We start from the raw sequence: 18953 nt of genomic DNA, 5'->3' as shown, positions 1-18953 counted from the left end.
AGTTTGGCATTCCACAGGAGAGGATGCTGTAAAACAGTCCTCTGCAGGTTGCCGCCTTTGACAAAAGTACTTTCCTACTGGCCCAAAAAAAACATTTAAACCCATGAACAGTCAGTTTTTAGTGGCAGTAGGAAGGCGCACTAACCGCTGTTGACCTATGTGAAACAACTCAGAGATTCAGACAAACAAAAGAGTGGAACAGTAAAGCAAAATGACAATACCCTGGCTTCCTTAGATGTTGCTCTCTGTTGTAGCTGCTTAGCAGTGGCGGCTGGTGGATTTTTCTCTGGGGGGCTATAAATTCAAAATCGATGTATACCAAAAACCAATCAAACATGTACTAAGTACTTTACCTGTTAATCAGCCGCACTATGACTGTGTGGCAGTTCCTGACAGGAACTGCCCCGTTTGAAAAACCGAGGAGACTGATATGAATTGAAAGGTCTATCAAAAATTAAATGATTCAGGGAACAGGTCCGATAGTTGGAAACGGTCACTGGAAGGAGGGGAGAGAAGTTAGTAAGGATTTCCAAAGGGAGATATGTTGTGCACTACAGTAGGGTATTGTCAAAGAAATAAGTTTGGTGTTGAGGAGGTTAGCAGGGAAACTATGGATATTTAATGCTACTGGTCTTAGGGAGCTGATCCAGTAATCTTCTGCAGAAGAGAACATGAGCCAGAGAACTCAAGCTCTGTCTTCAGAGGTAGACCAAGAAGATTTCCAAAGGTGACCTAGAAACAAGAATAAAATGGAGGAAGATTTAAACAGTGGGCTAGAGGCACCACTAAGAAGGATCAACAAATGGTGGCAATGAATGAGCACATTTTATGCTCCTCATAATGAGCCTGATGACTTGCAGGTGTAAGGTGCCAGCAGAAAGCTCAGCCCTACCCATCAACTGAACCTCTACAGCCTCTAATACCAGAGATGATACATCCTGTGCAACTTATCCATAAGCCAGTCTTGAAATGCATTCAGTTTGTTTCATAGCACAATATTTGAGTTTTAAAAATTATTTCAGCAATATTAGAGAGATCCTCAAGTTTCTGATAAAAATTTGTGTTAAGAAATATCCATCTTTTAGCCCTGTGTCATGTGAAAACTAAAGATCAATGACTAAAGAAGAGAAAGCTTCAGGACATGTCATATTGCTGTTGCTGAACAGAACCAGTATGACAGGTATGAAGTAGGGAAGATCACATCAGGGTGAAAATATAATGATAAAAGGTAGACATGGATTTTTAACCTTGATAGCACAGGAGACAAACCTTTCTCTCCACAGTTAACATGTTTAAACGAGTGGATAGTTTAATCTAACATGATCTTTTGTTTATTAACCTACAAAGAACCCCAAAAATGCAGATAACATTTGGCTAGATATGGAACACAAATACTTTTATTATTTGTGGTATTTTGGACAAAAAAAATTTTTTTTATGGCATTTTGAATTTGGTATAAAAAATGTAAAAAAAATAAATCTGGACCTGGTATGTGTAACAGAGATAACGGAGTCAATGCTGTTTAGCAACATGAACCCTGAAATAACTTCCCTAAAATGTGTTCACAGTTCAAGTTACAAGGCACAGCCAGTTTATTGATATAGCACAATTCAGTACAAAGACAAATCAAAGGGCTTTACATGAATCAAACAATAAAATAGAAGAAAAAATAAAAGCAGAATAAAAGCAAGTAGTGGAACTAATAAACTAGTTGGACCAGAACCTTAAAATATACCTCAGTTAACATTTTAACTTCAACAGCCAAAAGCAGCTTTAAACAAACTCCAGCTTTCAGCACTTTTACTGTCTTCTGGGAGTTTGCTACAAATTCTGTAAGTGGAGCATAGGAACTACAGTAAACGCTGCTTCTTCATGTTTGGTTCTAATTCTGGTTGTACAATTGAACTGGATGACCTGAGGTTGATGCACTAATAAGAAATCTGTTTTGAATTTTATACAGAATTCAATTAAATTGACTTTATTTATATAGCGCCAATTCACAACACATGTCATCTCAAGGCACTTTACAGTTCAACCATGTTTGCATCTGGATGTAACTTTGAGAGCAGCACCTACTTAACAGATCTAAGCCCAATTTGTACAGAGACAAGATTGGGTGTAACCACAAAGATATTTTGTCATTTAAGCTGTGCATCCAACTGGAGCTTGCCCTTTAGGAGAGCAAACAATAAAAAACAAACAATACTCTTTAGAACTAAATCTTATAATGGAAAAACACTGGTTATATATTTTAGTTTGTATGTGAGATGTGTCATTTTTATGATGATAGCTCTGTAGCTCAGCCTCTGTAACCCAGAGGTTGGCTGGGGTGTGCCTCTTTACTGCCATGTTATTTGGGTTTGATTCTGTGGTATTTTAGACAGGATAACTAACAGCTCTTAATTAATTGTCAATTAATAAATATGTTTTTTTTTTATTTGATTGCAATAACTTGAATCATAACACTTAAGAAGTGTTATTGGTTTTAACATTAAATGCGCATAATCATAGACTCTTTGTTTGGTCCCATCACTTCCTTGTTTACATTTTGCATACATCAGTGATATAATACCTTCAGTCACGTGTTAGTTTTGTTGTAAGTATCGACAGAACAGCTTTTATTAACTAAAAGACTGAGCAAAAACAAAGAGTAAAACAGAAAAATAACAAATAATATACCAGCAGGACACGGTTATTTTCAGAAAAACTTGGTATGCAACCAGAGTGAGCAACTAGTGTATGAATTTGACGAGTCATATAATGACATTCTGCACCTTTAAAGAAACTGACAAGGTCAGATTTAGGAGGGTCTGAAATATAAATTCAGACCCTCCTAAAGATGATCACATCTTTTATTATAATGGATTTGTTGTTAATACCATACTCTCTTCATCCCTAACTGATCCAACAATTAAAACAAGCACATTAAACAAGGATGCATCACTGATCTCCAATTAAGGTTGAGCAATTGCATATTTATAAATGTGATTACATCTCACACAGAAAATCTCCTAACTCGTAACTGTTTAACAATTTCAGTAAATTTATTTTCTTTAATTTAAATACAAACTTAGCTTAAAGACAAAACAAGTCTGTATTTTCATACTGATGCTTCATAATATAATATCAAATGTATTTTCAGCTAAATCGCAAGCATTGCTTTCCATACAGAATGAACTAATCAAAAGTATCTCCCCACAGACACCTGCAGAAGTCTGTGGTTCATCAGGCTTTCAGAGACATAGGAAGGGCTGGAGAGGAAACCCAAGAATCACTAAACCCCACGGAAACAAAGTGGAGAAGAACAACTAAATCTGTGTGTAAAACGGCTCCTAAGTATCGCTCCATCCTCTCTGCAGGCACCGTAAGTACAGTTTATAAGTTTTGCAGTGCTGCCAAAGGTTCCAGTTAGATTCTCTGTTTTGGTACTGACAAACATTTTTTGTTTTATTAATTATTTTGGTTCTTATGAAGTTTTTTTTCTTCCCCTTCTGAGCTATATTCAAATGTGTGCATCAAACCAAAATAATTTTTTTAAGCTTGCTTCATATTTCTATAATGCGCATGTAATCAGCTGCATAAAACTCTTAGGTGTAAAATTAAACCAAGATTTATCCCACTGCATCACCTGTAAAAGCTGTCCAGCCTCTCTGCACAGGTGTTAAACCAAAATCTTACTGATAAAGTGGTGCTAATAATGATGCATTTATGTTAACGACTCTACTAAATCGTGATGTTCAAGCAGCATTTAAAGGCATCATGAGTGGGTTTCACAACAGCTTGTGAACACATAAAGATTTAACAGTGCAGAACTAATAAAAAACATGCATATAAATCCTGACGAAAAATATATATAGCTCCAAAAACATTGTTAGATACCTAAATATACAACAAAGTCAATACCAAAAGGCAGCATAAGGAGTGGCTCAGTCGGTTTTTCTATATAGTTTAAGTCTGACATTAGCATGGGTTTCTATATGCTCTTTGCTGCAGATAAAACAACTTGATAACTATCTGGGTTCTTAGTACTGAAACCATACTTTAAATTGTGTGGTTTGATCACAATGACTGCTATTTTATTGTATTTGCTTTACATGATTTCAAATGATCGGTGCTGCAAATTAATACCTACCTCAGATTTATTTGCTACCTAAGTAGTTTTATTGTTAAACAACGGTTTGATGCTTAGACAATTCTTGGAAAAAAAGTGATCTTTTTTTCCCCCCAGCAAACTTCATCTCAATAATTCAGCTTCTTATTAAGCATTTCTAATCCCCTTTATAATTTAATTTCTAGTGAGAATTACAGTGGATTGACACAAATAAGTCTCCTAACCTTCTTATCCCTTCACGTGCAAATCTTAAAAGCACCTGTCTGAATTATAAAGACTGCTTTAATAACTATTCATTGCAAATGCTCTTTGCAAGGCTGACTTACCTTTCAGATTTCTAACTGAATATCCAGACCATTTTTAAATATTGTATGCAAGTTCAATCTTAATATGTAAATGGAAGCTGGCCTTATGTTAAAAGAAAGTACAGAGAGAGCTTATTAAGCAAGTTAAATACAGCAATGGAGAGTGAAGTCAAATGTGATGGCAGTGGTGTGCTCCATTTGTGCTGAAAAGTGGCAAGTCCTGCAATTTAATTTGGTAAAATTGTGCCAAACATGCATGAAGCTAAAATTCTGATGAAAACGTCAAAGGGGCCTGATCAACCCCACCCTCAAAGCCTAACTTCACTACATAATGTAATAGAGTGGATAACAGATACCCTCCACTTCTGTTTGAAATAGCTCCCTATGATGTGTATGTACTGAACTTCAGGCTGCCAGCACCCTATGATTGTATTTGCTTAATGAACCTGTGGGTTAAAACTGCTGAATTAGTGTATTTCTCTTTGTATATCTTTTTTTATCTCTATATTTGGCATTCCGTAAAATTATTTTGTGAATGTATTTAAAGTAATACAAAATATATATTAAAATAGAAATACATAATGGTTTAGACTCTCGATGCCCCCCCACCCCTTTGCTATTTTTGAGATATTCTTCTGACTCTAACATATAAATGTTCCCTAACGCTCTCATTATACAGCTGGTAACTGTGCTGCCGCTTTATGTTGATTTTGTTGTTGTTGTTTTTCTTTAGAGCCTTAGAAATACAGCTAAACCAATTGTCTCCTTCTTGCTGGAGCATGAAACATCTTTAATTTCTCCCCAGTAATCATTAAAATTATGCTAATTGAAAATATGAATGTTTTAATTACACACCAAACAGTTTTTAATTGAAATTCAGTAAATTAATTCATATATCCAGTTATGTCAACATCTATTTTCTTTTTACTAAGGAGGACTTCACATACTGATGTTTAGCCATCCTATACAGGAATGCACTGTATTTATTGTAGTAATTTATGATGTCTATGTGAGTATACAAAATATGCATACCTGGTTAAAATGGCTATATGTATTGAAATGTGTTTTCAAAACTGGCATTTGATATCAGAAATACAATAAAAAAGAAAAGTGCGTTTTTTAAAACATTTAATACTTTATTGAGGGTAGCTCTGTTGATAGATGTCGATGTGCAATAGAGGAACGTTTTTGTTTAAAAGGTGTGAAACCTTTTAACCCTAAGTGTGAACACATTGTGTGAAAGCACTACTTTTACAGAGGATGGAAGAAGGTCTGATTATCTTTTCCCTTGTGGTTGTTGTGCAGACTAATAGTTGCAAAAACCTTCTGGAGGAGAGGGCCAAGCAGACTACTTTTATTTTTTTTATTATTATTTTGTTTTCATATTTTGCATCTGTTGTTACTTTTAATAAAATTTTAAAAAATGAAAAGCTACATACATTACCACACACTGACTGATAAAAGCCTTATATTAAGGTAATCTTTAATAGCAGAAACATAATCTCACTCTGGAAACTATATATTTTCTAAAAAACTATCTTTTCTAAGATTATTGCCGCTACTAACATTTTTTGGGGGAATTAATTCTACTTAAACCCTTACCCTAAACCTTTTATTTCTCCTTTTTTTCATCCTAGCTCTTTAGTCACTAACAGTCATTGTTAACTTACTGTTTCCGCAGGTTATAAATCTGCAATAAGATAGGTCCCATTTCCATGTCATTAAAGACATGCGAACATGCCATTCCATCATGACAGATGTATACTGATCAGGAATTACTGATGATAGTCCATGCCTAACTTGGTCATATCTACCGTCAGCACAGCAATAAAAACCTACATCTGTCCAATGTGTAAATATCGCTGGACCAGGACCTAATCCTAAATTTGCCCCTGTGCATTGAGGAGGATGTGATTGGAGTTAAATGTCTAAATCTGCTTTAATATCACTGCTTTTACAGTTTTTTTTTTTTATTATTATTATTAGTTTTTATTTGATTATTCATCCTCCTATCACAAATATCATGATCAATTATTTGGTTCAGTTAAAAACAAAATTAAGCTTTAAGGCAACTAAGAGTGAATACTTGTTTTTTTTTTTTTTTTTATGTTTTTTGGCCAAGACTTTCACAATGCATACATTTTTTGACATTTTGAAATTGTCTAAGAGCTTCACCCATAAACTACGATAACCAATATTTTTCAACAGGATAAAGCAAATCATATTATATTTCCAGAGTAACTGGCCTTCTTTTATTGCCATCTCAGTCATCACATGACACTTCTGTTGAAAACCTGTGAAGTCAGCAAATAAAAGAAAGCAAAAGAAAGGAACCATAGATCTGGATAACTTGAAGAGATAGAAAAAACAATCATCAATCATCTCTCTTTTAGTATTCTCCAACATAAAAAATGTAATGGGAAGGTACTAATGCAGTGCTATTTCCAAACAGAATAAACAATGATGTTAATAAGATTTGCTGCAGTTTTTTAGTAAGCAGATATAACTTAAGTTATTGGTGTTTTTTTATTTTTATTTTATTGTATTCAGTGTGAGATTATGCTACTGGAGAGAGGTCAATTGAGTTAAGATTTTCCCATGTCTTTATAAAGCTTGCTTAACCAGTGTGGAGAGCGATGTATATCCACTCCCGGAAAAACACCAAAGCAGTGTCAAAAATCATAACTGGCTTAGGGTTATTGTCTTTTTTTAATGCAATTTACGACTCTAATGATGCACTTACGTTGCCCGCTCTTCCCTTTTTTTTTTACACCGTACCTACTTAAGGAGGAAATCTTGATTGGTAAGTTGCTGCTATCTGCAGATTCAGGGATTTACTTGAAGGCCGGTGCAGGCTAACAATGTGTTTTTACAGGAGGGAGAAAAACGATAATCTGTCCTATTCTGAGGGCTTTCCTAGTTAGACTAATGGGATCTCTCTTAGTCTTCAATCGTTTTCTTTTCTACATAAAACCCATTTTTGTGACATTTGTTCAATGTTTTTTTTTTTTTTTTAAATGAGGCTTTTCAATGGGGTTATTGTATATTCTGTTTTCCTCCTCACTGGAGTTAGAGCTGGTAGATCTTTCTGCTCATAGATTACTTCTTTCTACTATGCTCTCTTCTTTATTTCTTCCATATAACTGTTATAGTCCAGACCTACTTAAAAGACTGTCTCCTTGTTGATTTCTTTTACTTTAGTTGAGTTCAGACTTTCTTTCGAGGTTAATCGCATGCTTCAAATTTGCATGATGTCTTTCTATTTCAAAGCTTTTTGTCCCAAGAAAAAAGAAATCTCAACTGTGCTTTCAGTGGGATACGTGCCTTTGTACTAGTGTATTCAGAGTAAATCAAAGCAGGTAGCAGATTCCTTTCCATGCAAGTTGGGTTTTAAGCTGTATCCTCTTTGTCTGTTTGCAGATTTTGCCTTCAAAGCCAGGAAGCAAGCTTTTAAATGGGAATGGAGCCCAGGATTTTTCAAGTCACACTGGAGGTCCACGTGACTACGACTCTGGTAACGACACATCTTCTCCTCCGTCAAGCAAAACTGGTGTCTCTCGGGCAAGCGTCGCGGAGAACCAGAGGAGCTGTCAACATCTTACCTCACCTCCTGAGAAGCACCACTTTGCTGACAGAGATAATGGCTCTGATTCAGGAAACTCTGTGACAAGCTACGCTTCTTCATGCAAACCTTACAGGGATGATGGCTTCTCTGCTACCCTTTTCAGTGGAAACAGCAAGAGGTGAACATTCTGTCTGAAAAGTATTAGTATGAACCAGGGCTCCCTTTAACAGTTAACAAAAAATAGATCTTCACAATAATTTAAAAGTTTTCATACCTTACATTTAGTTAGATTATTTTGACTTTAAATAACTTATCCTATACTTTGCATAATTTACCCAATACTTTTCTGAAATTGTACTTTCACAGAAATCTCAGTTAACTCTGGGAACTAATCAGCAATTTCCTTGGATATTTATGAAACTTACCGCTTACTTTTCCAAAACGTATTTATTAGCCCTTAAGATTTTCTGATTTTAATGCCTATGCCATCAGAAGATACTGAATCTGTCATAATTATTTACAGGTTTTCATATTTCCTTGAACTAAATGCTAACTTAAATGTTCCTTAACCTATTGTGTACTTTCTGTTCTAGAAAATAATTTCTAAGTAAGGGTAACATACACTGCTCAAAAAAATAAAGGGACCATGTAAACAACACAATATCACTTCAGTCACATCAAACTTCTGTGAAATCAAACTGTCCACTTAGAAAGCAACACTAATTGACAAATCAATTTAATTTGCTGGGCATATGGAAAAGAAGGTCGGATTTATGAGCAATTAGCAAACCATAGTCACACACACTCTGGGAACCACAGACAACTTCTCATTACCTATGCTTTCTGCCTGATGTTTTGGTCACTTTTCAAAGTTGGTGGTTCTTTCACACTCGTGGTAGCATGAGAAGGACTCTACAACCCACACAAATGGCTCAGACAGTACAGCTCATCCCGTTAGGCACATCAATTCAAGCTGTAGCAAGAAGGTTTGCTCTGTCTGTCAGCATAGTGTCCGGAGGCTGAAGGCGCTTCCAGGAGACAGGCCAATACACCAAGACATGAGGATGAGGCCTTAAGGGGGCAACAGCCCAGTAGCAAACCACTACCTCTGCCTTTGAGCAAGGAGGTACAGGAGGAGCACTGCAAGAGCCCTGCAAAGTGACCTCCATCAGGCCACAGGTGTGCAAGTGTTTGCACAAACTGTTAGAAACTGACTCCACAAGAGTTATATGAGGGCCCCAAATTCACAGATGGGGTTCTGCTCACAGCACAACAATGTGAAGGACGCGAAGACCAGGATTTGCAAATTTACCATTGGCGCCATGTACTCTTCACAGATGAAAACACACTGAGCATATGTGACATACGAGGCAGAGTCTGGAGCCACCAATGAGGGCAATCTGTTGTCTAAGACATCCTTCATCATGACTGGTTTGGCAATGGGTCAGTAATGGTGTAGGGTGGCATTTCTTTAGAGGGCTGCACAGCCATCCATGTGTTCACCAGAAGTAGCATGACTGCCATTAGGTACCGAGATGAAATCCTCAGACACGTTGTGAAACCATATGCTGGTGCAGTTGGCATAGGGTTCCTCCTAATGCATGACAATTCTATATCTCATGTGGCTGGAGTGTGTCAGCTGGTCCTGCAAGATGAAGGAATCGAAGTGATGGACTGGCCTGCCCGTTCCCTAGACCTATATCAGATTAAACGTCTGGGAAATCATGTCTCGATCCATCCACCAATGTCACGTTGCACCATAGACTGCACATGAGTTGGTGGATGCTTTAGTCCAGGTCTTGGAGGGGATCCCTCAGGACACCATCCACCACCTCATCATGAACATGCCCAGGTGTTGTAGGGAGGTCATACAGGCACGTGGAGGCCACACAATGCTGAGCCTCATTTTGACCTGATTTAAGGACATTGCATCAAAGTTGGATCAGTCTGTATCGATTTTTCAACTTTAATTAATTTTTTTTTGTGACTCTAAATCGAGGTCTTCATTTGTTGATACTTCTGATTTCAGTTGATGATTTATGTGTGATTTTGCTATCAGGACATTCAATGTTATATGCAACAAATTATTCAATGAGAATATTTAATACAATCCAAACTAGAATGTGTTATTTGTATGTTCCCTTTATTTATTATTTTTTTTAACAGGGAGTGTTTCCACCAAATTACCATCAGATTAAAACAGTATTGTTAAAAATCTATGATATCAAATGGATAGCTCTCAGTTGTTTAACTGCTGTTCTTTTAAAGGAAAGTTGAACAGTAAATAAATCTCTTGGGTTTTGTTGCTAGTATAAATCAACATCAATTGGTGTTTCCGGCTAAAGCCGAAGGCTAGTTTGAGAAGGACCAAGATAAAAGAAGACTTCTAACATCCTTAAACAACTGCAGTCCTAAAAATGTCACACTGTGTTTTGCAAACAAACCCCAAAAATAATTCAACCGTATCCCTTTTTGCATTGTGCAGTTATTTTAATCCTCATTTACAAAGGAAATGAGTATAAGACACACTAATAACAAGCAAGAAGTTTAGATCGAGAATACATTTCTGATCGAAAAGTAAAAAAAATAACATAGTGCGCTCTGTAACACCTAAAGTACCTTTGCTTCTTCAGAACCTTTTGCTTCTCTAATAGACCATAGAATCATGTTACATGTTGAAACAGAGACCGCGAGACCTCTCCTCGCAAAGCATCATAAACATTTGTTGTGGGATCTATCGCTAGTTTTCAAGGTGCTTTGTGGGAAATTTCAAGTCTACCACTGTTTCATCCACTGGACGTTCAGACGGCCATCCTAAATGGCATAACCACTATAGAGTACCCTATACAGTGATTAGGGCAAACATTCAAACTCAGGTCATGGCTGTTCCTCAATTAACAAGAATGTGAGTATGGACCTGTGATATCACCATATGCATGGCTCATCTGGCCCTGCATTTTACCTTCTGCACTTAATAGATAAGAATAGATATTATATAGAGAATAATGCTTAACAGTCAAATAAAGACAAATCAAGTGAACATTTTGCATAAAAAAAACAAACAAACCTCGATCAGAGCCAGTGGGGTTTCACACATGTCTAGGCTGCTGTAGACGTGTTAGAGTTAGCCTTAGCTACGGTTAGCCTCAGAAGTTCACTGTTACGACGGTCCTCACAACATCTGAACTTTTTTTTCAATTACTCACTAAATCAGGAAATGGGCCACATGGTGTAGCTTTAGGGTACAATGTTCTCGCCTAAAATGATCTTAAAAGATAAACTTAAACTTGCTATTCGACCCATCAGTGCAAACATGACAATAACTTAAAGGTTAATGAAATAGTAATTCATTATATTACGAGTCATTTTAGGCTTGAGTTATTTACAGGTGTTAGAAGTCTAGTTGGAGTTAAAAGAAATTTTTACAAACTTTTCACAGAACTTTCTTAAAATAAAATCTGAAGTAGTGTTTCCCAGCCTCGCTCCTAAAGTGCCTCTGTCTTCTATGTTTGAGATGCCTCAGTTTTAAGTTATATGAATATGTGATTACTAGGCTTCTGCAGCACTAGATGGCTCCTGAGGAGAGCATGCAATCCTTTGAACTGGGTAGTATACCTCTAAAACAGGGGTCCGCAATGGAAGAAAGTCCCCATTCCTGCATCAGAGCGCTACCTGTTCAATCTGTGGATGGTCTTCCATGCTTGCAGTAAAACTAGCAGCAGTAGTGCAGTTTGGAGATGCAATGTATCCCTCAAACTCTAAAATATTCTTTATGGTTTGGGGCTTTTTGCAGTACGCAGATAAGCTTGGGATGTGAGGAAGAAGATTTGAGATGCCGGAAGACGGCCAGGTGTACACATAGGAGGAGCAGGTCATCTCGAAAGAGATTTCGGAAGAGAACCCTGTCCTTTACCAGTAGGAGTAGATCCTCAGTCAGTTCCCGGTACTCTGGGCGCCATTCTCGAAGCACTTCATTGTCTTCTTGCAGGTAATTTATCTAAGTTTATCTTTGTCCATTACATGGTTTTGTGTTTTAGGAAATACCACATTTATTTCTAACAGAGAAAATATTTTAAGAGTTAACTTATTTATCTTCTGCAGCTCTTACTCAACTTCTCTGAGTTACTCATCAGACACGAGGAGAAGAGGCAGCTTGGTCAGCTTGAGCTCAAGAGAAAGCTACTCCAAATACAGTGCACACAGGTAGCTAATTGTTTCAAGCTGCTGATTTACAACCAAACCTGCAATAATATTTTTGTTAACCAAATGTTCACCCTTTTCCCCAGAAGGCGAGATAGAAAGCGACGGTCCAGTTCCAGAGAGAAGGATATGAAACACAGACATAAGGTTAGTGGGAAGAGACGAAGAAGGAAATCCTACTCCCCAATGAGAAAGAGGAGGAGAGATTCACCGAGCCACCTAGAGGCACGACGCATCACAAGGTAAAGCAAATTTTAGCCAATCTTTAGCCAATTTTACATATTTGGTGGTTTGACCACATAGCAACCCAGAAGGACAAATGATGTGTTTATGCAACCCTTTAAAATTATACTTAGCTAAATTTTAAGAAAACTGTTAGCGGCATACTCAAAGTAGGTTAAAGAAGCAGATCAGGAAATAATACCAATCTAAAACCTGGATTATTTTTAACAGATTATTTGGAAAGCTTCTTATAAATCACACTCCAAAAGAAGAAACTAAAACATTATCAGAGGTAATTTTTTAAATGATTAACAGTATAGATACTTACTCTATTGAATATAGTATATATATATATATATATGTATATATATGTACTCTGTAAACTTGACTCAGACAAAATTCCTTCTTAACTCAATTAGGGACTGATTTAGAAAAACTTAATTTTTACCATGACTGAGATCTCCTTCTGACCCATGCAAACTAGAACTGACCTTAAAATAACATCTTAAACATCCTTTTACTCTCTTAGAAAAACTTCACAATCAACACAATTTTTTGCATTTTTATTATGCTGAAAAACTGTCTGCTATAATTTCTGCTACTACTTTTTCTTAATATCTCCGCAGTGCCAGGAAGCGACCCATCCCTTATTTCCGACCCAGCCCCTCTTCCAGCTACCGTTCCACCAGCGTGTCATCATGGAGCAGCCTCTTTACACGAAGCCGCAGTCGCAGTCCGATCTACAGCGTAAGACACAGCCGCAGTCATAGTCGGAGCTTCTCTTCCTATAGGAGCTACAGTCGGAGCTCATCATGGAACTCGATCTTTGGGTCCCACAGTCGCAGCCGGAGTCGTCTCTCCTTGAAGAAACGAAGGAAAACCAGGCGTTGACAAATCTCTTTGGAGGGACAAAAACTTCATTTCTATTCCTAATCAGGACAATGGCTGTTGGAGCTGTTAACTGCATGCAGTGAATCACACTGATGCTTGGGCAAATATGTTCTGGGAGTGTAATTGAGACATTCCCCCTTTGTCAATTCACAGAGACCATAGATGGCTACATTTTGCTTTCTTTAGTTTTTCTTCCTGCACATCATGCACTTGTATCACAAGGGAAATTGTATTTTCCTATTTATCAAACTAGCGTTTGTTTATATATCTATCAGAGATGCAAGTTTGCCCTCCTCTTATTAAAATCACCATTTACTCCTTAGAATTAACACAATATTTACTATACATTCATGAGGAAGAAAAATTGGGTTTGAAACCTGCCCAAGAAGTACTTAATTTAAGATTTTCCCATTTTTTGGACTTCACTTACAATATCCCATATTCAGTTTATGGCCTGACGTTTAGCAGGGCAGCAGGCATGAACTGTTCTGCGTCAGGTCTGCATGACCCTGACTTTACACCAAGAGATGAAGTACAGTGGTAACATTTAAGCTGTTTGATCCTTGGGTTTGTAGACAGCTTCACAGGGATCGTTATCAGGAATCAGCAAAAGGATTTTTGCTCTGATCTCAGCACTTCACAAGGAGGAGAACAAACATGTTTCCTGAGCACTGGGTGGCATGACGGTGAGCCAAAATGTCACTTTAATTTTTCCTCTGTTCAGGTGAAAAACGATTTCTAATTTCTGTCTTGTGGGCATTTAGAGGAACATTTTCATAGAATCAAACTTGATGTTTATCCCCTAAAAATATAATGTGATCACACTGTACACTGCCTTCCCAAAGTATTCCTACCTGTTGAACTTTTCAGTTTTGTCATATCACAACATGAAACACAGATGTTTTTCATCATTATTAGCCGTTTATAACCTGTAATTCTATTATTAGATGACACAGTTGGTCTCTCTTTACATATTAAAACTTCTGGATTGGATTTAATTGTCAGTTTGTCGCAATACTTGTTGAAAGGTTTTTAATGACATATATCTTTACTTCTTCTTTACAGTTATCTGTACCTAAGGGTTCAGCTTATCTCAAATTCTAAATATAAATTCTAACCGGCTTAATTTTATTTGTGAAATGACAAAGCATAAAGTTCAAATGGTGTAATTCATTTTGTAATTCTCCTCTCTGTGCTAAATGTTCTCTCACCTGTACTCGCTATTTATTGAACAAATAAATCTGCTGTTTCTTTTTATCAGGTAAAATGGTTATAAAAGCTGGTGAAATTCATGTATTCTATAATGACTTGAATATTTATATAACACTGTAACCAGACCTGTAGCCATTTTTAAATTGTGCATTTAAATCCATATTTATGACTTCTTTCATATTTATTGGTTCTCTGTTTCATTTCTGAGTCCTCTGTTTTCATATGCAATCCTGTTAGCTTTCAACACAACCACAAAACAGTTTTCCTGTAAAACGTAACAAATTTCTGACACCGAAAAGTCCAAAGGTTGAAGCAGAGGTCCAGCCAAGCAAACCCAGTCACTTATGCTTTCATATGGCTAATGAATTTTCATTCTCCACTAATTTGTAGTATATGTCCCTAACGGTTATGCACAGGTGGTCAACCAGACTTTTGCTCAGTTTAAACAACTATCCAAGAGTCGTTGTCAAGTCTAGCAGGTTGCACTGAAGTAACCGCCGTTCTACAAGGCAAAAAATATCTAGAAATAAGTACAAATTTCTTAAATTAAGTGTATTTAGCCTTAATTTGAGCAGGTAAATTAGCTGTTTTTTTCCCCTGATAAACTAATACAATTAGATAACATGTACTTTAAATAAGGCAACGCAATTGCTTTTTCTTATTTTAAATGTAACTTGTCTTGTTCCATGGCAAAATGTCCCACTTGACTCCTCGATTAATAAAAAATTGCACTTATTTTAGGAAAATATAACTTATTGAGATTTCAATTTTTTGCAGTGTGATGTTTTGAAGTACCCTTAGACCTAGCCTCCAAGTTAGATACAAATCAGTGATCAATCCATGTTTTTTTGTGTGGCTGTGCATGAGATTTGATTTAGGGCATACATTTCATAATGGTGAACCTGCTTATGTAATTTCTTTCCAGGAAACAGTTACATTTGCTTGGTACCTAAAACCGAAATCATCCCCCTCTGTTTAGTGATGATTTTCTTCCTCAATCAAATAGCGTTATTTACCCTTCTTTTAAATGTGTTAAACAAATTGGTTATTAACAGGCCTCTGCAGCCTTTGATGGCTCCTGTCGTGGTAGTGAAACCATTTCATGTACAGTAGGTGTGCTGAGAATTAAAATATGCAAGACAACGTGGCCTAGACAACCTTTAATGTCATTTTGTATACACAAAGTGTATACAAAATGAAGTTTTGCTTTGTACAGCAAAAAAAAATCCTTAAAGAGAACATTAAAAACGTTGTTGTTTTTTCATATGGCAATTATTGGGCATCATATATTATCCTGGTTGCCTATTCTCCTTATTCCCACACCTACTAAGCAACCTTTTAGATCAAAGGAGCCATTTTTGTACCTGCCTAAAAAAAAGTGAGCGGCTTAATTTGCGGATGTCGAGACATTTTACTTACTTTACTTTTAATTATTTTTATAAAATCTGATATTATCTAATTTCCACTGCGAATTTGTATAGTGCCCTTTTATTCATAGGACACCACATAGTCCTAACAAATCCAACATAGTTATAAACCAATGCCAGAATTCTTCAAAACAAATATGAAAACAAGAACAAGAGCTAACATTTTAGTACTTACCGATGCCAATTATTGACTGAGCCTTAAATAAAAGGTTAGGCATTATGAAGAGAAAAATAGAGACAGACTTTTCTGTTGGATTTTCTACAGCTGAGGTAGAGTGGAGAGGGCTTTTTTCCACATAAAGAAAGCTTGTCTGGATATTGTTGTTTTGACACCATGATCTTTGAAAAACATAAAAGTGGGATGGGTCCACAGTATCTGGTTGCTTTACCAAGTATGAGTACTTGAAGCTGATACTGGGGCATCCCTGGTCCGTAGTCTTACAGTAGGTTCTCTTTCTTTTTTCTAAAAAAACAGCTGCAGAGAGACATTTTCTACAGCATTTTGATTTTAGGACTGAGCAAGATAAATAGGTTTAAATATTTGTGTTATAAACAATTTCTGTGTGTTTGTTATCATGTTGAAAGACTTAGTAATTGCCTTTTTTTTCTTTTCTTTTTTTTTTTGGCAGAGCTTATCATATTTTTACTTTGAATTTCCTTGGATGAAAGTCATGACGCAATGAGCTCTAACAAGGTATCCGGAACCTTATGATGAAAAACAAGGCTCTATAACATCACAGATCATCCACCGTTATAAATATTGAACATGAGGTGCTTTACCAAATATTCATCCTTCTTTTTGTCCCCCCCAGACAGACTCTTATCTTTAGATAATGAGTTACCTTATTTTCTTCAGATAGTAAAGAATCTATTTAAGGGACAAAGAAGCTTAATTATGTCAAGAAAATGAGAAAACTCTTCAACATATTTTAAACCCACAGTATCACCATAGCACAGCGACTCATTATACCTTATTTTCCTTTGACTAGCTTAAAGAAAATAGGCTATTTTTTCCAAAATGTCACTGTTCCTTCAAAGTTAATTTTGTGGCTGCTCCAACTCCAAAACAGCTTTTGCTTATAATTAAGGGTCATACTTCCTAATGGTTTTAGATCCTTCATCCTGTCTGTGTTTCTGCTCCAGGCCTGACAGACTGCTCTCTATGCACTCAACTCTCTCAGCTTATTTCCCTAAATGTCAGCTAAATGGGACAAATGAGGGAAATATGCCGCTGGAAGAGGAAAAACTTGGCACAACAAAATATCATCCATATACCCAACTGATGATGGCAGACGTGAACCAGTGTATGCCGGTGGAAGATTTGCACAGTTTTGTTGATGAAAGTATTCAACCAGTAATGTCCTCACCTCGAGATATTGTGCAAACAGGAGCTTGAATATGTATTTAATGTGTTGTAAATAGGCACCAGGACTGTGTAAATAGTACAAAATGTGTTTCGATTGTTTTTTAATTTACAGCACAGAATTGAAGGCATATTGATAACATCATGGATACAATGTATAAACAAATATTATTGTTATTTAAAAAAAAAAAAAAAGCAATAGTGATCCCGTGTTTCATTGTGAAACAATGCATTTTTATCCCTGTTTTCAATATTAAACAAGCATAATACAAAAACATATATTTTGAATGGCATGTGTATCAGTGTAAAATTCACATTGTAATAAAGTGTCAAATGGAACCTTGATATAATATGCATAAAATGCGTTGTAAATGTATTTATTCCCTTTGTTTTTCTTTTGCTTTTTTTCCCATTTTGTCTCATTAAGAAAAAAAATACCCAAAACTCCATAAATTAGGATTATATATGATTGGCCAATATATCCTCCACTCTGGCTGTATGTACAGATTCCCCCACAAATTTACTCAAGTAGAAGTGGCATTACTTTTAAATTTTTTTACTTTTGCAAAAGAAAGTAGTTATCCAAGAAATTACTCAAGTAAAAGATAAAAAATACTTGGTAAAAACGGCGACTCAGTACTAACTCATAACAATGATTTTATAAAAAAAAAAAAAAAAAAAGTTTAATCAGAAAGACAGTTATCAATAAGATGATTACAATATAAGAAGAAACACTTCCTCATAAACATTTTCTATATAGCATTAAAAACCAAATCATTACAGTAGATAAAACATACGGTAAGGTGTCCACTAAAATTATTATCATTATTACTATTATTATTGTAGTTTTTGTTATGATTATTTTTTCACCTGATTAAACACTAAAAATGCAAGTTATCACAATATTTGTAGCTACAACCAAAACAACATAATAAATGATCATTAATTCAATTGAATTATGATTAATCAATCCCCAAGGGCAAGTTCAGCTTTGGTGCAGCCCATCCAAGAAGACAAAAATACATGGAAGGACATTACACAGACATTATACATAGTGGTTATCTCTTACTCCATCGTTCTCAGATCAAGTAGATCTTGTCTCATTCAGTTTTCCTGGTACTGACTCTTGTTTTTTTCATGAGGAACTTTCATATATCCAAACTGAGTAGTAGAAAAGCCAATCTAGGCTTTGAAGTGTATGCTCATAAATCACATAATAATCAGCATGACAATATATACTAACTCTACTTATAATAACTATTTGAAAGGTCAGCAATTAGTTCTAAAACATCTTTAAATGAACCTTTGTTGATCACAGGAGAACCACCGTACCAGATTAGAGCTTAATACCTGGCAGCTCCCCACCAGTTGTGACCGCTTGTGTCAATTGACTTCTATTTTTTCTTTATTAAAATTGGTATGTTGCTCTGTTCCTCATCTTTACGTTTACAGAAGCACAATCAGCAACCTTAACAGCTGTTCCTGCATGCAACATCCTCACACACTATTTCTACAGTAATAAAATTTTTTTTCCACACGCAACATTTTCCCTCTAATTCATTAATCTGTGAAATAGGAGATATTTCCAGGGAGAGCTTTATTTTGTCCAAAATGGGGACTGTCCCTGCAATTCAAGGACATCTATATACTAGGGTGA

General features: G+C 36.1%; 1 protein-coding gene across 1 annotated transcript in view; it reads left to right on the top strand.

Annotated features, from left to right (window-relative positions):
- The window catches only part of LOC107103840 (serine/arginine repetitive matrix protein 4-like), a 24574-nt gene extending 7908 nt beyond the window's left edge, over nt 1-16666 (top strand). Inside the window, exons 7-12 of the mRNA XM_015403676.1 lie at nt 3202-3364; nt 7837-8159; nt 11775-11969; nt 12083-12184; nt 12271-12423; nt 13030-16666. Coding sequence (XP_015259162.1) covers nt 3202-3364; nt 7837-8159; nt 11775-11969; nt 12083-12184; nt 12271-12423; nt 13030-13294 — 1201 coding nt within the window. The 3' untranslated portion in view covers nt 13295-16666. The remainder of the gene's footprint in view (nt 1-3201; nt 3365-7836; nt 8160-11774; nt 11970-12082; nt 12185-12270; nt 12424-13029) is intronic.
- The last annotated feature ends 2287 nt before the right edge of the window (nt 16667-18953 follow it).

This window comes from Cyprinodon variegatus, unplaced genomic scaffold, assembly GCF_000732505.1.
Source record: "Cyprinodon variegatus isolate N-32 unplaced genomic scaffold, C_variegatus-1.0 Scaffold1540, whole genome shotgun sequence".
NCBI classification, from domain to species: domain Eukaryota; kingdom Metazoa; phylum Chordata; class Actinopteri; order Cyprinodontiformes; family Cyprinodontidae; genus Cyprinodon; species Cyprinodon variegatus.
The sequence above is the reverse complement of the archived record's forward strand: the minus strand, read 5'-3'. Positions and strand labels throughout refer to the sequence as shown.